The sequence below is a fragment of the Lutjanus erythropterus genome, chromosome 9 (genome assembly GCF_056507025.1).
Source record: "Lutjanus erythropterus isolate fLutEry1 chromosome 9, fLutEry1.hap2, whole genome shotgun sequence".
Taxonomy (NCBI): domain Eukaryota; kingdom Metazoa; phylum Chordata; class Actinopteri; order Lutjaniformes; family Lutjanidae; genus Lutjanus; species Lutjanus erythropterus.
The window spans coordinates 5796963-5823354 of NC_139325.1; the positions used below are offsets into that span (position 1 = coordinate 5796963).

The window sequence follows — 26392 nt, forward strand, 5'->3', positions numbered from 1 at the left end:
AACAACTTAAATACACTGTCCGAGGCTCCACCTAGAAGTATTATAGGACCAAGCAGACATTTCTATACTATTTTGAGATTGAGTTCCCCTCCATTAATTGGAATCCAGTAACAATCTATGCCCCCTATTCCCATCCCTTTATGAGTTCTGTTCTGCTTTAATATTTAGTTTTTTAATATGTGCTAATACTCTGTATTGAAGTGGTCCATCATTTTTTGTGCTTCTATGTTTACCTAATTTTGGAGTACTGAGTATTAGTGTGTGTAATCAGTTTAGGAAAAACAATAAAAATGTAATAAGAGAAGTAATCATGAAACTTGCCGCAGTCTAAATGAATGTGACAGTAAGCTTTAAAGAGTTCATCATAATGCATTTTATTTCACTGCAGTAGTTTCAACTCTCCTGGAACTGCATCCATGTGACTGATGTGTCTGCAGAAGATCCTCTGCACCACACCCCACTTCAGTCTCTTCATATTGCATATACCTCATCATCTCGTTCATTTCTCTTTGTATATTTTACTGCTTTTACTTTACACACTTTTACATCTCACACTTTTTATGAACTCTATTAACTGTGTTCCAGACTCTGACCAAACTGTCCAGAATCAGAAGAATCTTACTGCACTGTGATTTTGTGATTTCGTTTTCAGCCCATCAGAGCCTGGGGTGTGTTTTCTGCTGTTTGCATCAACAGGTCCTTGGTGCATAGAAGTACAATGTTCCTTTCATTTCTCACAAACATATAAATTAAAATCCTCCCTCTCTCTCTCTCTCTCTCAGGCACACACAGTCTTTGCAGGAGTTGGAATTGGGTTGAGGCAGAGCTTATCAGCCCTGGAAGGCATGGAGCTCCTCTTCACTGAAGCCCTGCTGCTTCAACAACCTGAGAAATGAACAAACAGAACAGGAGGTCAACTGCTGAGTGCAAAGTGACTGAGTACATCCTCAGCAAGAACGACCCTGCACACTGAGCTCTGCACGGTTTAGAAACAGTGGTTCATGTCATATCCTATAATTTAAAAGATCAAACTCTTGGCTATTAAACCTTGTAATGGGCCAGCCTCCTCATGATTTTTATTAAACGTAGGTGTCAACTCCATCGCATGGAAAATCTGACAGAGTTCATGTCATACGGAGTTGACTAAATGTTACATTATTTAGTTTCACAGTATAGTTATAGTGAGCAGCAATTTCACTTTTTAAAGTGTCTCAGAGTTCTCTTAATGCTAATTAAAATACACATTTTTAAAACATAATTCTTATTTAGCTTTGATTTAGAAGGACTACAGAGATGACATGTTATGGGTGAGACACATAACACAGAAATATTTAATGAATGTCTCTAAAAATAGAAAATTTTCCAAGTGCTTGAGCAGGATTCCTGCCTAAACCAGGAAGTGAGACAAGGGTCCTTAAGGTATAGCAAACATGTTTTATGCCTGATTAAATCATAGTTTTGTAAAATCTGACAGAACTGACAGAAATCTGGGACACAAATTTAAAGGGCCAACATTTTCATAAAAAATCAATCATTATAATAGCCCATTTTATACCTATGTTATCAGTAGGTATTGTTAGTTTTATATTTTGTAGGTTTTAATACATTTTGAAATGTTTAAAGTTATGAATTTTTGTCTGGAACGGGGCTGTTTTATGGCACAGAGCACAAAAAAGCCAACCAAAGCATTTCATATTTTACATATATTTCATATATACTGTATATAAATCCTTAAAGAATAAATTTTCACCAAAAAAAATGGAATTAAGAGTGTTGGTATCAATATTTTTTGGAACCATGATAAAAACGTACGCCTGTAAACTGAGTGTCAGAAACACCACAAAATGATATTTTATGGCAAATAAAAAGGTGCCCAGTGAAGTTGCAAAATAGTTTTCTCACTTCCTGGTGTCAGTGTTAATTTTGACATGAATTTTAATTTAGTTTCAGTCTTAGTTGTTTACTGTAAATTTTAGTGAGTTTGAGTCACATTTTAGTTGTTTGTTTTTGCTTGTTTTAGTCAAGATTTAGTCAGTGGAGTGGAGTTTAAATCTTAATCATAATTTTGGTCAGTGCTTTAGTTATAGTTTTAGACATGGTTTAGTCATATTCCAGTTATCGAAAACTTAAATTACCTCTCATTGTTACATCTATTCCTGGCTAGTGTTACAACTGTGGGGCAGACTCTAACAACAGATATCTTTGGATTTGACTCACATTATCTGTGATTGTTTAGCAGACATCCAATAGAGTTTCATTCGTAGCAGACAGGTATGAGGACTGTGTATCAAAGTTTGACAAACGAGGCTTGAATTGAACCCATAGCTGCTACTTAGGACTCAGCCTTTTTTGCAGGTTTGAGAGCAATGTAGCTAAAACAGGGTATTTTTTTCAAAGGCACATCAAGTTTCTGAAAAATGATGCTGGACCGCCAGAGCAAGAGCCGACAGCACCTTGCCTGCATGGCAGCTAAGAGGGCTGCCGATAACCTCTCCTCCTGGACCTTCCCAGTGCTTGTAAAAAATATAAACACTGAGTCAGGGAATCACAAAACCGATTACCACAGCATGTCAGGTTTCAAAAATCACCAACTGCTTGCTCACCCTGTCTGACTTTGTTGCAATGAAAAAAAAACGCAGCTTTAGTGAGAACAAAGTTGTCATAACTGATAGAAATTGTTGCCAAAAGGTATGAAAAATAAAAATAAGACCTGCATAGTAGTAAAATAGAAACACCCTTTAAGATGAAACATCTTGTCAGAGCGCTAAAACAGTGAGTAATGGTTATATAATGAAGGTTATATTCACCCTATTGTCAGCTCTGTGAAGGCAGTGGGGCCGCACACACACACGTAGCACTTGGACCCATCTGGTCTGTCGAGGAAATCCTTGAGCATGGACTCATCCACCCGACCCTTCCTGCCAGTCCAGCTTTCACAGGGCTCAGAGAGGACGTAGTCCACCTGGAACCTGACACACAACGCACACACAACACACACAATCTGAGCATGTACAAAGGCACTGAGGTCCAGATGTAGCAGAGGAGTTTGTAAAGCTGAGAATTGGCTGCATTTCACTGCATTCTTATAAATACATTAATATTACAATATTAGTATAATTTAGTTATATTTTTGACTTGTCTGAGAATTTTTTATTACAATATGTCAGTTTATGGGCTCTGTGGAAGTATACAAATTATTTGTTTTGTCCAACCAACAGGCTGAACCCCCCAAAATTTGACATAAGTTGATATAAAAGACACAAAAGCATTAAATTTGTGAAGCAGGAAATAGATGTGTTGGTGCACCCCCAGGTGAAACAATGAATATTTTATTGATTTATATACAACCACAGATATTTTAACAAATAATTATATATAAATAATCATAAATCTTTATCTCTATCTTAAGAGAAGAGCAAAAATAAGAAAATATTGTGGAATCCCAGAAATCAACTTGTTTGGTTACTCATAAAATGAGAACACATCATGGATACGAACAAAAATAAGAGAAAATTTGTTGGTAAATGGCCCAATATGTCCTTCAGTCCATCACATTTTACTACTTTGCACACTTTATGTAGCTTTTTTTAAATTCAATAAAATACATAATGACACTCAATGGTCACATTGTGGGTGTGTGCAAAAATTGTGATACTGAATTATGTTTTTGTAACCACCTTTGATTAGCATTAAAAAAATATTTAACATTTAAAAAACAGACAAAAACACATCAATTGTGGCACATGGCTTCATTTGTCAAAACTCAAAAGACAAAACAAAGCCAACAAAGTGTGAGAGAAACATTTGACAGCAGGGTACAGTAAGATCCACCACAGATCACTGCAGGAGGAGTGGAGGTGAGTGGATAAGTGCCATGCAAACCCAGCTTGGACTTTTGGCTGCTTCTGACTAATGTTTTGTCAGGACAGTGAAATGGATGAAATGAGACTGTCTCACACAGAGAGACTTGCTCCACCTCACCCTGGATCAAGGTGTCGCACTTGATGGGTAAGGCAAGGCAAGTTTATTTGTACAGCACCACTCAGGCACGAGGCAATTCAAAGTGCTTTAAAAGAGCAAAAGAATACATTAAAATAAAACAGAATATTAAAGTTGCATTAAAGAGACCATAAAACAACAGCTGAAAGCAGCCAACAAATAGGCAAAACATTACGGAAATTGCATTTAAAAGACATAAAACCAAAAGCAAGAGCAAACAAATATAAAAAAACAAAAGCTACATATTATCTTAACAAGAAGTTATGTATCTACTTCAGTGGAGAGCTGCAGTAAACAGTAACCTTGATTTGTAGGTTTTAGTGTCGTGGATTCAAGGTGAGCACTGACTTTTCATCTTTGTGGATAAATCACTTCTGACAGGATGCAAGCCTCCAGCAGGACAAGGGGACGGGGACACTGTCTTTACATTAATAATGCTTCACGCACAAGTCAGTCACAGTTGATGGACAATGTTTCCCACATGTTGAACTGGGGAACAACATGAACACAAAATATTATATCTGAAAAGCTACTCAAACTGGCTGATGATGATTAGAATTTCCCGGACCATGAATTAATGGGTATATACTGACTGCCAAGACGATTAATGCGTTCATTAGTCTGTTCAAATCCTTATCATGGATTGGAAACTTCCCAAAAAGGTGGCATTTCCTCTCCTCCAAGACACAATTAATTCCTCTGACTCATCGATACTAAAACTGAACGGCACGTCTTTTCTTCAACTGCAGTGAGACAGCTGTTGTCATGGATACAGGCTGTCCTGTGTACATTTTAAATAGAGATGCAGATGTGACAGGATGAGTACTAATTAAAGAATCAAGTTTACAGCTCTAGTTAGGATTTCGTAAGTTAACATAAGATGTGAGGTCTGAGATAGGACACAGCCATGAAGAACTGCCTCGGTAATAGGAAGAGAGGTTTTTTCCTATCTTGGAGATTTTAGATAGGACAAGCACTTAGCAAATTCTTCTGTAACGAGGCAGCAGGGCCTTTTTTTACCTCAACTATCTTAAGCAAACTAGTTGAGATAAATAAAGGTTCTGGTCACTATTTCAGGAAATGCGGAAAATATGACACAGAGGGAAATATTTATTTCTAATTTCCTTTGTTTGATAAGTATACTGGTCATATTTTAAGTATGAATCCTTGTTTTGATTCACTTTCATTTGCCCTGTTACAGTTCCTGCTCACTTCCTGTATCCATTTCAAATTAAAAGCCTTTTAGCTTTTCAGTGGACAGAAACCCTTCATTTCTTAATAGGGATTTTATTGTGACACATTTACAGGAACACGTGGAAAATTTCAAGGTTCCCATACGCACATGAAATGTAGCTACTGCCATCTTGTGGCTCTTGTATGTTACCACAAAACACAGTTTGGCTGAGACATTAATGATTATTAACTGAATGCCAGACAGTGATACTCATGCAAGAATATTTTCCAATTCTTCTCTTAAAATTCTCTTACTTTCTGTTGCAGGAAGGGCTCCTACAAACATGCTGCATCTGATTCAGCAAACACTCGTAACTTCAGATAACTGTCAATGCTAGTTGAGTTCACGTGCATGAGACTTAATAATTAACACCCCAATAATACCATAAAAGGCTGCGCTTCCTGCTGCACATATCAGGAAGTGTTCATTCATGAAAATGGCATCAATGAGTAAAAAGAAGAACTTTATGAGTTTGAGTTTGAAGTTCTGCTTTCAGAGTTCCATAAAGGAAAATCTATCATTTTAACAGCGTCAGCAGTAGAATTAAGGGACCTACAAAAGCAAAGGAACGGGAAAAACGAGTGCTGTTAATGCCATGTTACCTGAGGGTCAGACTGTCACTGAAATATAGAGTTGTCTCGATATGAAAATGACTTACGAGGAAAAAAAAATTAAAACTTCTCGCCATAGCAAGCTGATAGATGACTGCAGTGGGAGGAGGGAGTCACAGGCAAGTTTAAATTGCGGAGACAGAGGACAGAATAAGTGAGGATGTTCCTGTGGACAGCGACTTCATAAACCTGCATGTGAAGATATACAGTCAGCACACCTGACAGCAGGTAATAATACATCAATAAAGTAATGATGAGAGGCTTTATGCTTAATTTTACAATTATATCATAATTTGAAATGTAGTCAAACAGGATGTCGACATAATTATGAAGTGTAATGTACTTTTCAAACTCAAAATGTCTTCAAACTACCTGCACATGACTCTACAACAGGTCTGAATCTTGTAAATTGTGTTCGTATCTGAATGAAAACTCAAAATACGAGGAAACTGGTGAACTTGACAAGTTCCCCTAAATCACTTGAGAAAATCAGTTACGAATAAATCGGACAGTGAGGCCCTGGTCAACCAGTTATTTGAGGAAATACAGTAATTCATGACATGCAAGAAGGGTTAGCTGTTATTTTCAGTGTATATATAGTATTACTGTTGGGTCCAGGGCTACCAAAAGGTACAAACGCTAACATGGGGAATTATATGGTTACATTGGAAGTAATATGTTTGCAATGAACAGAAATTGTATAATTAAGCTTTATGGAAGATATCTTACTCTTATACGTCACTTCTGCTTTTCCATGCTGTCAAAGTCTCCATCATACCTGACTAATGATCTTCTTTCCTGGCTCAGTTAATCAGTTCTGTAATGTTGTTCTTTAAATAGTTGAAATTGTGTTCAGGGATATTCAAAAGCTGTCCTCCTCCACCAAAAGCATCTAGAGTCCAGGAGACTAACTTACTTATTAAACATGTCCAATTGAGCTCTCCTTGAAATGATGTTGTACCAGAATGTGTTTCTGCACATAATGTTTTTTTATTCTCAACTACAATTCAATTTGAAAAAGACAGCAGCTGCACAATCTGACCTTCTTACAAAATGCTGCAACTGTGCCATCACACAGGACTTTATAAAAGAGCCAAAATCTGCATAAACCCAACACACAGAGCTGCCAGGTAACCAGCCGACTGAAGTTCAGCTAGTTATTTTATAATATTCATTTGTGATAATAAATACAACTGTTTTGATTAACAAGTTGCGACTCGCTACGTGTGTATATGCAGTTTGTGTTTTTGGGACACACTGATCGACACTTTGCAACTATTTAGATTATTAATTAATTAGGTTGTGTAATTTTTTAAGAAAAAGGTCTATGTTCTCTGATTTCAGCTTCTTAAATGTGAATATTTTCTGTTTTCTTAACTTCTTCATGACAGGAAACTAAATATGTTTTGGTTATGGGCAAAACGAGTCATTTTAGGATGTCATATTGGGCTTTAGAAAACAGTGATAAATATTTTTCACCATTTTCTGACATTTTATGGACTAAACATCTAATCGAGAAAATACTTGACACATTAATCGAACACAAAAATAATTGTTAGCTGCAGCCCTAATTAGGATCTCCACCAGGTTCTGCCTCCAGGTTAAGTTTTTTCTAGCTCTGAGTACAAAAAGGATTGGATGCAGGCAGTGTTTGACTGGAAAAGTTTTGATACTACTTAGTAGCATGTTTTGAATTCATTTTACATTCACATGGACACAGTGGCAAGAAAGGAAAAACACAGTTCTTCAGAGGAGAGTAGTTGATATACAACTCATGTTGGGGTTGAAGTGTTCCTTTAGGTTAGTTATCATGTGACGATGACACCAAATCAGCTGAGAATTGTTCTTTTGCATCATCCATTGATTTTCACAGTCAGTGACTAGAAAGAATTAATGGTAATCTCACACATTTTTCTCACACATTTTCACCGAATATCAGCCCTGGCTTAAAGGATGAAATGGTGACAACTCATTCTCTCACCTCAGCCCGTCTCTTCCTTTAAATTCTTTCTGTTCTTCATTTCTACACACTGCACTCTTCTCACATGCACTTACCTTACACACTCCACAACCTCATTTACTGTTAATAATAGATAACATTAACAGGCTGAATTGTGACAGGGATAAACATTGTAAAGCTTTAAAACACAAACACACATCCTCAGTACCTCTCATTATTAGCTGCCAGTTCATCCAGTTCACCGTGCCACAGAATGTCCTCCTCTCGTCGGTTAAAAAAGAGCAGCCTGGTTTTTCTGAGGACACACAGGCAGGTTTATGAGGCAGAGCATTGGGTATATAATCAGAGACACAAACAGTACAATGGAACACATTATGACCATTTTTTCTAAGCTGTACTTCATAGGAAAGGTGAAAAGATGATGTTTTTTCCAAAACAGGAGCAAGTTCTTGTCACATTATTTCACCTCACAGTCCAACACTTTCTGTTCTTAAAGTTCTCCTTCAAACCCAGATTAATAAGAGGAAAAAAATATGATAATAATAATAATAATAATAATAATAATAATAATAATAATAATAATAATAATAATAATAATGTTCTGCCTCTCTTTTAATCAACAATAATCAAATGTGAACATTGAATTCAAAAGACAACCAAGTAACAACATAAACCAGTGTAAGTATGTGGAAGTGATCCATGCAGGAGTTCAAAAAGACAAAAGAGACAAGACTAGACTAGAAAAGAAGACAATGATAATCAGATGTTGTTAATAAAGGGTACTAGACTAAAGTTGGGCAGTTGTGTGTGTGAATGTTTCTTACAGCTGGACATACATCAAAATATACTGGCAAAGTTTATATGAACAGCTGGTGACAATATTGCTGTGGGTATAAATTTGTTAATTGCATTTATAATGATTAAGGCTTTGAAGGTCTGGAAAGTTTGGGTTTATGAATCTTGAAAGTACTTTAATTTTACTCTTACAAAATTGTATGAACCATGAAGATATATATAAGTAATTCATTATATTGATTTTTATGAAGAGAATTTAATATACGGTACATAACGTACATAAGCGTTTTGTGATCTATCCTGCATGAACACATGAAGTTTTAACACTCTATACTGTGTGTGAGAGTGCAGGCATCTCCAAATGCTTTTGTAGCTTTGTGTCCAATCACTAAACGATGGAAATGACAATTTGAAGTTTGTGCAGGCGATCCTGCTCACTCAGCAGCTGTGGCTTTTGAAGCCTTCACACTTGACGCAACATTGGATATGACGTCATTTTTTGTTGCATGCCAGGTACACTACGGTGAGCATAAATACAGCTTTATTCAAACATGATGAGACGTTTTCAGAAAGAGACAATGCTCATGTGATCTTTCTGGGGGTCTTTTTTGTTATCCATTGCCCTTTTGTGCAAGGGAAACAAAGATATCTTCTCATAAAAAAAAAACTTTACTGTTTTGAAGTCATTCAGCCTTTCATTACACAATCCTTGAAAGAGCACAAAATCAATCAGACAAATTATGAAACAACCTTTAATATAACCTTCTCTCACATGAAAAAGATTCATTTTTTGAAAAATAGCCGCCTCAAAAGCCTTTTATCTTGTTATACAAGTACCCACTCACTGAGAAGAATTTTTCAAAACTAATATTTCTTTATAAACTGATGGCAGGAATGTCAAGAGCCAGTAGGTCATAGGTCTTTATCAGCTTTCAGATAACTGTTGTAATCTTCTTCATGCCTGTTTTTCAAATGGCTGATGAGATTTGACTAAACATGTTTTTTCTCTGTCCCACACTGTGCTCACTCAATGTAGACTTGTGCCGAGTTGAAAAACTGAAATGATCCCTTGAGAAATTGCAGTACTCAGTTCCAGCAGATTCCAAAGTAGTTCCATGATATAAAATAATATAAAAAATAATAAAATATTTTGATGAAATTTAAGTTTTAAAAAACTCTCCAGACAACCCTTAGACAACATGAAGTGTTTTGCCTCCTGATTTGAGTCGTGTGTTTGTTCCCACCTGATGGTGTCGATGTCCTGCAGGGCCAGCCGGATGAGGCGAGCCATGGGCGTGAACCCCGTCCCTGCTGCTAAAAGGTAGAGGTCAGTGACATCACGAAGGGGGCGGAGACTGAAGGTACCCTCTGGACCACTGACAGATACATGGTCACCTAGAGAGGAAAAACACAGAAGTGAACAAACACATACATAGATTAATTATAATTAATATAATGAATCACACAATGCTGTCAGAGTAAAACAAACATCTGGATTAACAGAGCTAACGTCAAAAATAAAGTTCTTAGGTGTCAAAATGAAGGGACAATGCAGAGGTTTTTAGATTGACAAAATCTTGCGATCACATTCAGTTACTTTTGCATAGAATTGAAATATTACACAGGGACAACTGTATACGAGTTACAGTACATGCAGTTACACAATACCACAATAGACCACAACAGATGGAGAGACAATCTGGTGGTACACACACATACATATATACATATACACACACATAAGTACATATATATAAATCGATACAGCAATAAAAAAAAAATCAATTCAGGATTTGTAAAAAGAAGAATCATGATACTTCAGAGAATAAATGTTTTCTCCCATCCCCATTATATTGTCAGATATACATTTGCGTTTCCCTAAAATCCTGTTCTGATGATCTGCTTGAATTTAAACTAGGTCTAATGTGCTGCATGCTCTGTTGCTCTATCAGTGAACTGACGAGGAATAAGGAAACTAATTAATTCAAGTCGATTCAGTTTTATTTGTATAGCACCAAATCATAACAGAGTTATCTCAGGGCACTTTTTTTATAGAGCACGTCTACATTGTACTCTTTATAAAACCAACAGAGGCGACTGTGGAAGGAAAAACTTCATTTTAACAGGCAAAAACCTCCAGTGGATCCACATTCTTTCTTAATTGTGGGCGGCCATCTGCCGGGACATCCACAAGCTGTGCTGAACAGATAACCACAACATAAAAACATCTAAGCATTTTGTAGCCCCCCCCAATGGAAACAACATGAATACAAGTGAAGCTGTGAGGAAAATGTCACTTCTGTCCCTCAGTGGCCGATTTGCTTAGCCTTTTATGAGTTTTGATGTATTCAGCTCAAAGAATTTATCAGACGGGACCAAGCTGCAGCACAGCAACACATTTTGTAGGAGTGCTTGTCTCCTTTACTCATATGCATTTGTGAAAGGATTAGACAAATAATGCGAGGAGATATGATAGAGACATGATTCTGCTTAGAAAAGATCTGCTTCTAAAGAGCAGATACAAATAATGCAGATATATTAAAATGGAAGGTTATGGTTGGGGAGGGAACCTTGAATTAACCTTTGTTCTATAGAAATGTGTCAGTGATGGAAACAGACTGAAGGGACAACAGAAATATGTAGGAAGCTGTACTAAATTAGTCCACTTTAAATAAATATATGACTAATAAAAGATAATTTACAAGATTATTAATAAGAAAAACAGAGCCAAGATAGAATAGATCAGGAGTTGTAGTTTTGTGATCATTAAAACTGAACTTTACGTACAATAAACAGCCAAATCATTTTTAAAGCAGGTGAGCTACTGCTGACTTCATAACATAATCAACATTCAGTTTACTTCAGTGAGTCATCAGCTTTATCATTTTGTAAATGTCATATTTATTTAAAGGCTTTATTAGGTTTGTGTGCCTCACGTCATTCCATCTCTTATTCAGTTCCCCTGAAGTTAATTTAATGACTTTAATCAATACTACAAATAGTCCCATGGTTTAGGTTTTAATGAGCAACAGATTTCTCAGAATGACTTTAACTGGGTCTTATTAAATGCGTCTGAATCTCATTGCTTCATGAAGTATTTCTATGCAGCAATACTGTGTTATAATTTCATGTGTGAGTAATATGTAATGTTGTAATGTATGTACGTAATGTCAGACATCACCTTCTGCCAACTGAGCTTCAGACTTTACTCTAGTAATGACTTGACCAGTTCATTGGACATAACTTTCTAACTTTACTTTCATTCATACATTGAATTTTTGTTGGAGTCGGTTCAGTTCAACTTCTTAAGATTTATTTAAAAAAATGTAAAGTTACAAGTTAGAGCAATTTTCAAATGGTTGCTTTTGAAATGCAAAATAATAAATTCATACACATTCTTAAATCATGTCCTCACAAAAAAAAAAAAAAAAAAGATTAAGAACAACACTCTAATTCCAGTGAAAATGTTGTTCCTTCAAAGTTGTGTCCCAGATTTCCATCAAAAAGGTTTACCTATAGCCCTGTCTCACTTCTGGGTTTAAAAAATCCGGGAATACTGCTCAAGCACTGGTAAATTTTCTATTTTTTGATAAATTAATTAAATAATATTGCTATCACATAAAAAAAAAACTATGACTATGCTGTGAAATGAAAAAAAGCTTTTGTAAACATTATAAGGTTTAATAGCCAAGCGTTTTATCTTTTAAAATATATTTTCTTATTAATAACTGAAGCGTAAAAATCAAAAACCCCTAAAAATTTGGTTTTGTCCCAACTCTTATATTCATTTAGAATAAATTGAGTTAAGTGGCTTCTCTCACACACGTTGTTTTATTGTTGTTGAGAGTCAAGTTGCTTCTTTTGGGCTTGTTTCTCTCATGAGATCAGGCAACACTACTTCACTCCCAGACTGTAGCTGGAGGGAAATGGGGGCCTCAAGCGCTGACTGCATAATGCTGCCTCACTAAACTACACACAGGAACACTGATGAAGGCACAGTGCTAACCTGTGATTTCATGTTGGTACATTTGACCCTCAGTGTCTCTCTGTCCCACGTTCTCCTCTTTCTTCTTTGTGACTTACCGACGTGCAGGCTGTTGAGATGTGGGGTCAGCACCCCGTCAGGGTAAACTTTGATCATGAGGTAGAGGTCTGAATCCTGTGAGGGGTTGTTGGAAGAAGCTGCCAGGTTCTGGTCTACTGGAGTGTACGGCCTCACTACCTCCGTGTCTGGATAGGAGTATATAAGACATAATTATATCAAGCATCCTAAGTCCACTGTGTCCACTGTGTCTTCTGAACAGCTCTCTCTTTATGACAATTAAGACCTGCTTTATATGGGTTCATTGCCACCTAATAGACATCAGAATAAAAAAATTCACCATGTTTGTGTTACAGCTATCATGTTTATCATTGCATGAAAAAAATTAATGGTTATCAACATAAATTTGTAGGTCTGTATATTTTAGAAGCCCATCATTTATATTAAGAATTTTCTATCAACAGGAGTGGCTGTGACTGTGATAATACATACATTTTTTATTACAGCAAAATGATTATGATCAAAGGTTCTTCTGGAGACGTTTAGGATTTCATACTGTAAAAGATTTTAGTAACAGTGCCCAGTAAAGATGAAGCACATATGCTAAATAAAGCAATATTGTTTGACGTTCTGAACCAGCATCTAGCAGATCTACTCCAGACAGACAGGAAAATTAGACATCAGTAGATGAAGCTGAAAACAGACAAGAGGCAGCCATGGGACGTTCTGTACTTAGTGAATCTGGATGATGAGGAGGCATGCTGACTGATGAACAAAAAGCCTAACAATGTCCTTTTCTATCCTTACTCATACCACAGCTCTGGCAGGGCATGCTGAATCATGTGTGCTGCACACTCAGAACTGAAGGTAACAACATCAATGTTTCCCTTACGTGCAATATGTACAAAGAGGTTTCTATTTTTGCGTGAGCACAGAGGACAACATTCACTGTATTCAGTCCAGTCCAGAGCGCTGTACTAAGTGAGATTAATGGGTTAGTGAGGTAGGTTGAGCTTGAAGTCAGAGTTTTCAATGTCACAATGGTGTATCTCTTTTTACCTGGCTATATCACTTTGGTAATTTATGCTAAATGCATAACCTGCTCCAGAGCATGGGGCATGGTTACGCTGACAGTTTCAGATTAAGACATTTGACTCCTTGATAAGTTTGCTGTAACGAAAGATTCAGGGCCATAATTGTGTTTGATCTGAATATATGTTCAGAATTTTGGTTTTAACAAAATATCATTTAACCTCTTTTCCTGGAATCTAACAAGTAACTTTCTTCTTATTGTGTTTATGCTGCATAATATATTATTTCTACACATTTATTGTAACTCAGTTTCCTCAAAGAAGGAAACAAGAAAGAAAGTGTTCTGATAGAAGCTAAAGTAGTTCCAGTAGACTCCACTACAGAAAGAAAGTAGTTCCCATATGAAACTGCTCACAACAAGGTCCATAATATGATGTAAGATAACCCTATCTCGAACAACTGGTTCACTGTTTTTGGAAACACTGGTTTAAAATTTCAAATGTATTTTTGATAATTTTGTGTCCCTTTAAACTGAGAGAAAGACACGCATTTTGAATTTCATTGTGCCATTTAGTCCCATTATATTGGAGAGAAGGCAGACATCTTGAAGGCAGGTATCTCCAAAACTCTGCAACTCACACCAAAGAAATTTAGATGAATAAAAAGCACCACAGGCCAGGGGAAAAATATGTTCTTCTAATTTTGGGATGAACTACCAACCATCTGGCTATCAAATAACCAGATGGTTGGTATCTTCTTCAGAACAGATTTCCAGGTGTGGCATAGTTGGTAATCTTCTTTTATTTTTTCTACTGATCATCCAGTCTCCGTCATCTCTCATTTCACAATAATACACAGTAATTACTTATTAATGATTTACAGAGTGTTTACAGTCTAATTAATAGCCTAATTATAAACCATTTATAATACATTTATGAGGTAATCTTATTGTTAAGTGATTAAAAAGGGATTAGTCTACTGGTATTTATCACAGATATTATTCAATGAATAAAATTCATGTCACTTTGATTTGGGTTAAAAATAAAGTGATCTCCACCCATCTATCATTATGGAATAGTGTCAGACCTAAATGCACTTCTTGAGAATCATGTTTAAATATTTTGCACATCAAACTTGAGGTTTAAGAGCACTACAAATGTGCAGTTTTCAGTTAGAAACAAATGGGAGGCACTGAGAGTACTGTGTACTGTGTGGTAAAATAATATATTAATCAACAAACTTACACATTTTTACACATTTAGAAATTTCCTGCCATCATTCCTCTCTTGCCTTATTTGCACCAACAGTGTCGCTTTTGCCATGATATTTTTTATAGTCTTCTAGCTCTCCATTTTAACAGACTGAGCTTTTGACTGAAGTAGGCATCACATGCTTGGTTCATCTTGTGCAGAAGAAGAGTCAAATGATGCATTTTATGAAAGTTCAATGATGAAAACCTGGTTGACAAAGAAAGGTGGTAACCACCACTGTGACACCTGTCATGTCTAAGTGGGATTTTAGGTCTTGCCGAGCCAGTTAACACAAAGAAAGCCTTGCTAATTTGCTTTGGAGTACAGCCCTCAGCATTCCATCTGCGTGGTTGCTCACCTTGAATGAGGGATTTGAGGTAGACGTGTTTTCCAACAGGCACATGCATGGCAGTCCCACGTGGAAGCTGCAGTCTGAACACATGGGTGTTGTGGTTCACCTCAGTCTTTGACACCAACACACAATCCCGATAGTAGAGAGCTGCAACAAAGAGACCATTGATGTAGACTCCTTATTTAACTGTGTGTGTTTGTTATTAATGAGCAAATATCCAGTGTTATCTGAAGAAAGAAAAAGGGTGAGAAGGGGCTTTTGAAATGCACACATCATCAAAACAACTCTTTAATCTTTAATGCAATTTTGCTGTTTAATGTCCTAACTGGTGTGATACAAGGTTATATATTTAACATTCAAATAAAAAGCTACAAATACTGCAAGTGGAAGAGAATAAATGATCCTCAGTGAAATGGTGTCTCACCTCTGTCTTTTTTGCGTAGAAATGTATTGTGAAATTCCAGTGGTTGACCAAGACTCGTCCATTTTCCTTTCGCCTGTTTGCGTATACTGACCTGGATCTTCCCCACAGAGAAGGCAGTGTGCACTGTTGAAGAAATGACAGTTTAAGAATAAGAACAAGACAATAACTAAAATATTTTGTTTTTATTGAATCAGCATGTTCTCTTACCAGCAATGTTTCCCTCAACTTCATCAGCTAGACCTGAAAAAACACGAAAATGATACAGATTTTACAACCAAAGTTATGTGTACATCAGCATCACACTTTGTACAGTGTGTCCATGTCTAGTCACATGCTTGAATTATACGTGAGGGCTTTCATCTCCATCAATGGTGTCATATTCTGCCACAACATGGATTTTGCAAACCGTCATTACAGCAATAAATGTTTGAGCATATTAAAACTAACACGCAGGTAAAGGCATATGCATGAAACGGGAGTTGCATCCATTAACTATTTTCCTCACTAATGCAGACTCTGGTGCAACATGCAGACTGAAACAGGAAGATGTGGAAGGTAACATTATGAGCAAAGCACGCCAATTTCTCTATTGTTAGCTGGAAGAACCAAAACAAGAGGCCTTCATCTAATGGTGCTCCCACATTGCAAGGAAGCAAAGATCCAGTGGGTTATAACCTTTTTGATGCTGACATCCCCACAACAACCAGAAAAACTCTTATGCATGTGCTAAGTTTACCATTTTACTTTGGACTGCTTTCTTAACAACCAGTACAAAACAAGCCTCAAACTTGGAAGCTGTACGTTTCACTATTTTTATGCTGCTTTGCTGTTTATTTTGCAGGTCAGTCTGTTGCACTTGGTGTTTGCATGTTGCAGGGCTGTGGCTGGTATCTGTTACACTTCGACTGGCTGGGATGAAACTACGTTAATGTAATGTTAAAGTCAAGATAAACTGTGTGAACGTGACGCCTCATTTGAAGCCATCAAATATCCAGAGTAGTGGGTAGGGGTGTAACAATATACAGATCTGGACTTATGTATATTGATGTTCAACGATCCAACATTATTGATACAAAGTCAAAATATCAATCTATATCGTCATCTTTAACATATGCCTTTATTTTGAAATTCCTATGACAGCTGTGTCACCAATGTCTGGAAAAGTTCAGCCATAAAATTGTCCACTCACTGTAGTTGCTTTGAGTGAGTTGACAAAAATGTTACATATTGTCACTGATAGACACAGACAGATGATCGATGTCTGATATTGATCGCAGACCCCTGAATTGAATGGAATCTAAATTATATCATGGCAAAGAATCAATATAATATCATAACATGATTAAACTTGAGATTTACAGCCCTATTAGTATGCTGATGTGGGACATCATGTTTCTTTTTGTAGAACTTCATGTTGGACTGTAAACTCAGTTAGATTTGTTGTTACACAAAAACCACCATTTTCATTCCTATTTGTAGCAGTGACAGTAGATACAAAGATGGATCTCTACTTCCTCCAACTGTAAAAAACTAAAGCCAAAATAAAAGTAAAATAAATAAAGGGCATAAAACCCTTTTTTATATCATCAAATAAATATTGCATACCAAACTGATCACAAAATTAACACCTGAACAAATAGCCATGTGATAAGACAGAAATCATTTTTGGGAAAAATTGACCTGCCCTGTACTTTGATGTTTTAGTTTGGCCCATGTGCAATCTGTTAACATAGGGGAGGCAGGATTTATGACTTGTACTGCAGCCAGCCAACAGGGGGCAACTGAGATGCTTTGGCTTCACTTTTGGGGAGCTGTGATCTCTTCCATTTCCAATATATGTTGTTGATTTGGAGCCAATAAACACAATTAAAGAGTTAAAAGAGTTAAAAAGGGAGGGGAGAGAGTCATGTTTTGAGTAGAGTATCCCTTATACTTTTTGTAATGTAGTGATATGACACTGTCACCATAAAAAATAAAATAAAATGCATAAAAAATACTGTGATTAAACACAAACGCTTAAACACAAATCCCAGTTGTCTAATAGTATACTTTGAAAGCAAAAATTCCAATATACTTAAGCTGATATCTGAGTTCAGCATCTGTCTGCAGATGGCTATAGGAATTGAACTGTACCTCATTAATCACACTTATACTATACAGAAGAAAGATAAGAGAAAGAGGGAGCACCTCACTGAATCTCACTTATGTTTTTGCAGATGACTAAAAATAAACTATAGAAAACAACTTCTTACTCACGTAAATGTATCATGTAGGACATTTTCCCCAGCAGCACTTCTACTCGTAGAACACCAGCCTCGAGGTCGACAACGGTGCAGCCTGTACTGGGGATCTGAGAGAAAAAATAAATAAATGCATAAATACGTCATCTGCTCTGAACAACTGATTCAGGCACCTCTCCGGCCAGCTGGTAACTTCATCCTTCAAACTTTTATTAAAATACACTAGTTGAGTCACTGCTATAGGTTTTAAAGTTTTCAACTGAAATTCTGAAGATCAAAGGGGTCAAAAAGGCTGCAGCAAGAGTGATTTCTAAATTCTTTTGTTGTGCTTGGTCAGTTTTTGTCGCAAAAACTCTCCAAACACACACACAGTATCTCCCTAACACCCTACTGGCTTTTCATCTGCAGTTTCCACTGTTTACCAACAGAGGTTAGAGTAACTTATTTGCTGTCCCATGGATGTGTGTGCAGAGTGATGATTACCTTCCTTTTAGCATAAACAACCAGATGAACAGACACATCAGTCTGGAACCAGTCGTACCTACACAAACAACACACAGCACATAATAATAAAGTCACTGATTATATGCAAATGTGTTCCAACCGTGACGTGGCCGTATCATATTAGCTTTTAGATGTGCTGTCTTTCATACCGAGGCCTGGCGTCTTTGTCTGGGGGAGGAGCCACTGAGACAGGTGGTGCAAGGGTGGTTGGTGGTGGAGGAGGGATGATAGCTGAGAAGAAAAACAGAGAAAAAAAATCAGCACTACAACTAAAATCAGGGACCATATTCACAAAGATTCTGAGAATACACTCAGAGAGACCCTAACCCAGCCTAAAAAAAATCTAGTCCTGGCTTAGGAGTGATTTAGGAAACCTCTCAAAAGCAGCTCTGTACAAGAAAGGGACAGAAACTTTTATCTTAGTGAGGAGGTGTGGTTGACCCCGTTGCTAGGTATAACTTATGCTTTTAAAGAATGTGACTGGCTGATCCAAAAAAGAAAGAAAATGCACTAAATGGTATCAAATAGACAGTAAAATTGTTAGAATTTAGTCTCTATTAAGACATGGTGTCATTATGAATGACATTATGAATACTACTAAACTGTAAGCCAGACTTTAAAGGTAGTCCCCAAAATGTTAAAAAAAAAAAAACAGGCCTACTCACAGTTTCCTCTTCTCACACTGATGGTTGTTACATTTATTTGCTCGTGTTTATGTACCATGCTGGTAATATTAGTATTTCATATATTTGATATTAATGAGGGAAGCCCGCAATGTTCATGAATGCCATTTTGTGAGCCTACAGGGAATATTAGGGCTGCAACTAACAGTTATTTTTATGGTCAATTAATCTCTCTATTGCTTTATCGATCAATCGATTTGTTGTTTCATCTATCACGTGTCAGAAAATGGTGAAAAATGTCCATCGGTGTTTCCCAAAGCCCAAAATGATGCCCATAAATGTCTTGTTTTGTCAGCAAACTGTCAACAACAGTTTTCTGTAATAAAGGAGTAAAGAAACCAGAAAACAATCAGATTTAAGAATCTGAAATCAGACTTTTTTCTTTTAAAGAAATGCTCAAATAATTTAATTATGATCAATAATCAATTATACGATTGACCATTGCTGCTGTAAATGACATTCAGTGGAATGGAATGTGATCGTTTTCACGCCTGTCATGTTACAGCATTAGGTGGGAGATTTATCTACCTTGTTTGGTTTTATTTTCTTTTGTAAAACACTTAGTAACATTGAACAGTGAGAAACATATCAAATAATATCAACATATCTAATGAGATTGATCACAAACATTATCTCTGCATGAGCTAATCTGTGTTTTACTAACTACTAATTCAATGTTTGGAGAATTTTTCTTCCCCCACTCTGAAGCCTGTTAAAAGTCCTCCTCAATTCTAAGATCTTTCTTAGATTTTTATCACTGAGAACGACTTTTTTGTAAGAGGAAGCTTTGTGAACACAGCCTCAGGTGTTGAAGCTTTTTTAAGATATGCAATCATGCACAACAGCTGGGATTATTTCATGTCAAAGCTGCTCTCATTCTTTGACAGCCCAGTTGTGAAATCTCTCGTCCTTGTTTTGAAAGAAACTGACGTCAGGGGCTTGCATCAGCTGAGAGCTGCTGTTCAGAACACTAAAAATTACTTTACATTTTTTTATTTGTCACGTTTTTAGAGAAAAGATTTTCAAAGCAGCATCAGGACCCATATTCATCAAGCATCAGAGGGAAGAAAATGAACTTTCCACCCTGTCCACAGCAATACATTGCTTAGCTTCCTACACCAGTACTCCTGAGGCTTATCCAACCTGTGGGTGTGTTGACTGCCACCTATTATAGGTAATACACAGACTATGGGACCTCATACAACCATGCCTCAGATAATTTTAACTATCCCTTTAAGATCAAAGACTGTAAAAGTACAATCACAGTGTGGTTAACACTGAGGTGAGGCTGCAATTCAAATACAGAAGTTACATGTGTGTGGGCACAGTGATGCAAAGATACTGTAGGCTCTGTGTGTGTCTCTTAGGGCTGGCCAACATATTGACTATATTCATCATATGCAACGATGAATTAATGTTCGATATAGCAGGTGATAATTTTGTCATATTTGAGTTTTCAGTTTCCTCACTGGTTGTTGCTGAGGGGCAGTTACTTTACTTCAGTCAGACATAACGTGTGCAGATCAGCTCAGGGTGCAGTAAAATAGTTAGTAGTTAGTAGAAAAGCTGTGTTTTGTGTTTGCTGTCACAGAAAATAAATAAAAAAGTCTCTGTGTAGCAGCTACGAGTCATTGTGATGGTTTTTTTTCACTGTGGCAGGAAAAAAAAAAATCACAGGAGAATATGCGATTGACCACCTAAATTAGTGTGTACCCACAGCTTCCTGCTCCAAATCGTATTTTAAAGACCTCCAGTTTTAAGCCATTTTAGTTGTCTTTAGCCTGCATGTCACAGCTAATTAGCTAGCTCACTTTGATAACAAACTCCTCTAGACCAGTGTTTCCCAAACTTTTTTACCCACTGTTTAAAGATGACAAACCATCACAGTCACCATAAGCCTTATCAATAATTTCTGGGAAAAGTTCATTTGCGCATAAATGAACGTTTATTTTAGTGCTTTACTGAAAACATACGCACATTTTACAACTCTTACCTTCTTATGCGAACGTAGAACATTTTAGTCTACTTCATAAATGAGACAAAGTAAATTCATCTAGGAGGAATTAACAGCTTTGTTTCCCTGTCATCAGTAAAACAATAGACACATTTTAAATGCTTCATAAAAAGTGTACAGCAGGTATAAATTTTTATATCTTTTATTTCTTTGAGGACCCAAACAAAAACTCCTGTGACCCACCTGTGTGTCTCGACCCAGGAATGACTAGACCTCTGTCACACAGGTTACCCACAAGCCCACTTTCCTTAAAAGGGGAAAGCTCAGCCGGTATCACAGGTGCAGCGGGAGTGTAATTCAAGTCCATTAGTTAAGCAAAAGTACTAATACCCCACACTGAAAATACTCCACTACAATTCAAGCTCTGCATTCTAAACTTTACTTGGGTAAAAGTATATGTATTACATTATATATATTATAGCAGAATTTACTGAAAGTGCAAAAGGTAATATAGCATCACTCAATGTGCAGTAAAATGTTTCATGTCAGTGTTTTACTATTATATCTGATGTTTTTGGATTAATATTACTGCTGCATTAATGTGTCTATTGCATTTAACTGCTGTAGATGTTTAAGGTTGTGCCCATTTTAACTACTTTATATGCTGTTGGATAGTTTAATCTACAGCAATGCATCATATTCTATAAGAACAGTGTATCTTTGCATTCTTTGAGAATTTACAGTATGTTACAGTGTATATCAAGATATACATCATAAATCGCAGAATAGTCAAAAAATATCCAGATATTATTTTTAAACATTTTGTTTTGTGTGTGTGTGCATTTGTGCGTGCATGTGTGTTTACCTTTAATAGCTGTGGCCATCCTGCCCACCAGGCACTCTTTTAACATAGATTCATAATTCACCCAGCGATGTACCTGCGCACAAACACACACACACGTGTTACCATAGCAACACATATAAACCCAAGACACCTACATTACAAAGCTTACAGAACATAAAAATAAAACCTTGCAGCACTTACAAGGCAGCAAAACAAAACATGTTCCAGTTCTCCCAAGGTCCTGTGGCTTGTTTGTATTGCTGCTGAGCTTTTTCAGGACATGTTCTGTTCACTGTTCATTAAGCATCCTTGAATTAGGCCACAATGAGCCACAAAGAGCAAGCAGGGCACTAGTTTTTATCTTACATGAATAAGATTGCAGTTGCAAATTTTGACCAAAGTTGAAAATAAAATCTATATATTTTGAAAAATAAAAAAGGTTGATCACATTGGTGGACCATTCATTAGCCAAACTATACCAATATAAACTTCACAGCCTATATTTGAGACATACAAACTAATCACAGAGTCTTTGAAAGTCCAGTGTACACTCTACTGTTTTGATCATCAATGCGAACAAGCCATTTTACTTTGACCTAATACCTAAAAATGCAGGATCTGTACCTTTAGTTTTAAAATGTAACATAAGAATGACTACTTTCCATACCTGGTCAAATAGCTCAGTGCCATCTATCCCAGCTGCCTTCATCAGCTCCTCTTCTCCACCAGGGTGGTAGTCCATGTAGGGGGTCACATTGTAAACCATACCTGAAAACATAAAGAGAGAAAAGAGCTTTATGTACCACGTCCAGCTGCCCCCTCATAACAGAAACTGACACCAGCACAAGCGCTAATATCACGTGATGAAATTAAAAGTATCTCATATTTGAAGAGCGGTTCTGTGGCAATCAAATGACTACTTCTCACTGAAGAATACACATGTAACCGTCTACTTACATACAAAACAGTGTGAACCGGTGAAGAGGCCATCACACTGACAAAATATGACTGTGGCTGTTTTGGAATCAACTAGGGATGTCAATTTCAGTTCATTTTTGATTGCCAACACCTATTAACCAGCAACCAACTGGTTTAAAAAATGCAGAATTTCGCAGCACAGACCTTTCAGAGGTGCTGAAATTTTCATGTTTGTTTGTTTTGTTAATTGGTGGCAACCCACAACAACCTGCAAACCACCAACTTTATAGTAGCACAACAGTGGCACAATTGTCAGGATCACACTGCGCTCTCCAGCAGGCTGATCCTGGAACAGAGTGCACTGTTTCTCTCCCATGGACAGTAATCTGAAGACTTTGGTTATTAAATAAACAAAGAAATTGTTCCAAATATGTTCCTCATTGTTGAATGGCAGCAAAACATGTAAGCCTTCATCAAAGTGTTTGGCTGCACTGTGTAGAGAAAGGACAGAATCCACAGTTTCAGGATTTAACCTGTTTTGTTGCACTCTGAGCACCGGTCAGCTGAGCTGTGTGTGTTTGTGTGTGTTTAAGCAAGAGGGAGACAGCGGACAATTGCACGCAGTGTTACTGGAAGCTATTAATAACTTCCTACAACCTTTGCTTTGTCACTTGACCTGCCTGCCCAAATCTGTGGTATTTTCTAAAAAGTCACCCTGCATCCTCCCTACCCGTGGTTTAAACCTTGCATCACTACAGCAACAAAACATTTCTGAATTGTCTAATTTAATATGGATAAGGAACTGATTTTTAAGAGCTTTAAATAAAGTAGGTTAGGCTAGAATTGCACCTAAACATATTTTTGTTAAGCTGTGCACAATGACGAAACACACCATACAAATTTACAAATCTAAGGTTCCCTTCTAAACCTGACTGCTGTGAGTGCATTTGTGTGTATACAAATTAGTCAACATGCGTAACTCGTCAAAAACATAATTGGTGGTTAATCAATGAACAGTTAACCATTAACATCCCTGGAATCATCAGTTTGGTACATTGTTAAGAAAATACACACACACACACACACACACACACACACACACACACACACACAGAGATTAGCTTCGCAACTGCTGCCAAACAGAAGATTAGTGTAGTAGATGAGAAAAAATAGTTATAAAGAAAGGGCAAAGGCATCACAACTGTCAAACAAATCAAGAAAACCTAAACTCTTGGGACTCAGGCATTTACTGGCCAAATAAATCATTTACCTCCAGGTAAAATTAGATGTTCCAAACCGCTGCATCTTCCTTCAAAAAGCATTTTGATCTCTTGTACCTGCAATCACACACTTCTGCTAAGCACACAGGGTCTGTTCATCTATGTTGGTACTGGGCACCCTAAGGAATACAACTCTCTAAATTCCACTATATTCAAGATGAAGAGGGATCAAATATCAATCAAATCAAATATTTAATATCAAGCACTCATGTCAACTGGCTAAATACTACAGCTACCATGCAGATTAGAGGAGTTTACGCCTGGTATTAACATGAGCGATCCAATCACAAGTGGACAGCTCTAGGTACAGATGTGAATCCACCTAAGAAGCACTGTGGACGAACTGAGATCCACTCTCTCAGACCACATTCAGAGGTGGTCTGGGCCACATATGACTTCATTCTTTGAGCAGTGTGTACACAAATGTGTCCTGGAGCACACTGAAAGACCGCCTCTTTAACTAATGTCCACACCTGATTTCCATCTGGTTCACTGTAATGCAAATGAGTGGCTCACCTCGTATGCAGGTCCAGCAGTCGTCTCTTGTGTTGTGTTTCTGCAGCTCTTCCTGGGTGACTTCAATCAGGCGCCCTCTGAGCCCTGTCAGATCTTTTCCACTTTTGGAAAACCGGATCCAGTCCATCAGACTGTGACCAGGCTTCAAGGCCACCTGATGAGACCCATGTAACAGAGGATTATTTGGTTGCACAAATGGGCAGTAGTTCAACTACATGTATTAAAAATATATCTTAAATTATTTTTGAGGATTCTGTAATTTGTATTTCGCTGTGCAGAAAATAAATAGAATGTAAATAGTAACAAAATACTTTCAGAGCTTGTATTTGAGTATTTGAAATACTTTTAAAAATATTACTGAACATGTGACTTTATTCTCAACATTATTCTATCCCCAGGTTTAAACTGTGGAAAAGAAACTGGACAGCAAAGAGCCCAATCATTTCACTAAACGCAAGGGAATCTTGTGACATGTTCCTCATGATCATAAGGGCTGGGAGATATGGACAAAATCATATATCATGTTTTTTTAATCTATATTAATCAATATTGTGACTTTATTGTAGGGATGACTATTGGTGCATCACAAAATATTAACAATATGCAACTTCTGATAAATAATCGAGTTACCAAGTGTGTAAAGCCAAATAATAGAACAGCTGGTAAATTCACTTTACTGTAATCCAGCCTTTAAAAACATCAAAAGACAATAATTAAGTAATTATTAATTACTCATATCATGTTGAGGCTACTACGTGCCTACAATGAGGTAATATCAGTTTGTCTTTTAAAATTAATTATACTTAATTAATCATCGTCTTCTCATGTCAGTATTTTATTTTGATACATTTTATGGGTAAGTATTTGTCATTTGTAACAGGACACTTTCTGATGTTTTTATGTCCATCTCTGGCTGACTTTTTATCCTCTTCCTGTGTGAAGGACTGGTTTAGACCAAATTTAAGGCACAGTAGCGTCATCTAGAGTCCGTGAGGATACAGATTATTTCTAACATACCAGTTATTAACGTTGCTATTATTTAATTAACACACACTATAATGTTGATAACATACGTACCGAATTAAAGACGGACACTGTAGTATTTAACTTTACATGAACCTGTTATTATTATTATTATAAGGTCACGATGTACTTTTGCAAAACAGCTATAAACCGTGAGTTTAGGAGAGAAGTTCGGTGTTTTCTCTGTAGATTTTCATGTGTTGAGGTTACTGTTACCTTGTTCCTCCCGGACTGTCCGGACGGAGAGACCCGCTGCTGGGAGCTGGGCGCAGGGAACGACTGGGTCGGGATGTTCAACATGTTGTTAACGCTTCGGAAACAGCCCCAGCCTCGGACAAAACCTGTGTAACGACCACACCTCACCACAAGGACTTCACATATGAAGGACGCAGCTATAGTCACACTGGCTGACAAGTGTTTGAGGAACAAGTTCCTTCCTTGTCGTGATACATTCTGTCAGAACTGTGTTGAGCAATGCTGCTGCTTAGCTAAGAGGCTAAGCTAAGCTAGGCTAACAAGACATGAATGTTATGCGCTGACGACCTTACTAACAAATAACAAAACAAATATATCGTCACATTAAATTACAATTTAAGTTAATATCTGACGCGTTAATCAAATAAATAACAAGCAAACTGACGACTTCTCAGTATCTAGTGGTTAATAGTGAGCTATTTCCTTCCTTTGCGGTTCAGCCACCGTGCAAAGACTACAATAAATGTCGCTCAGCG

At 37.0% G+C, this 26392-nt stretch overlaps 1 protein-coding gene across 1 annotated transcript; it reads right to left on the bottom strand.

Annotated features, from left to right (window-relative positions):
- Positions 1-349: 349 nt before the first annotated feature.
- cyb5r4 (cytochrome b5 reductase 4) lies at positions 350-26392 on the bottom strand. The gene is made up of 15 exons (XM_084725983.1): positions 25878-26392; positions 24639-24792; positions 22592-22692; positions 21946-22018; positions 18593-18674; positions 18423-18480; positions 17956-18049; positions 15907-15939; positions 15700-15822; positions 15282-15422; positions 12683-12829; positions 9844-9994; positions 8013-8099; positions 2808-2969; positions 350-885 (listed from the first exon to the last, which is right to left on the bottom strand). The coding sequence occupies exons 1-15, from the start codon at positions 25959-25961 to the stop codon at positions 831-833; spliced, it is 1545 nt and encodes a 514-aa protein (XP_084582109.1). The 5' UTR covers positions 25962-26392; the 3' UTR covers positions 350-830.

What these genes read in the sequence shown, in the direction of transcription:
- cyb5r4 (XM_084725983.1), bottom strand. Translation starts at nt 25,961, where the DNA reads ATGTTGAACATCCCGACCCAGTCGTTCCCTGCGCCCAGCTCCCAGCAG. An exon ending in AGTTGAGGGAAACATTGCTG is followed by an intron (nt 15,823 to 15,906) that starts GTAAGAGAACAT and finishes TTTCTTCAACAG; the next exon opens with TGCACACTGCCTTCTCTGTG. An exon ending in CCTCAAATCCCTCATTCAAG is followed by an intron (nt 12,830 to 15,281) that starts GTGAGCAACCAC and finishes ACTCCTATCCAG; the next exon opens with ACACGGAGGTAGTGAGGCCG.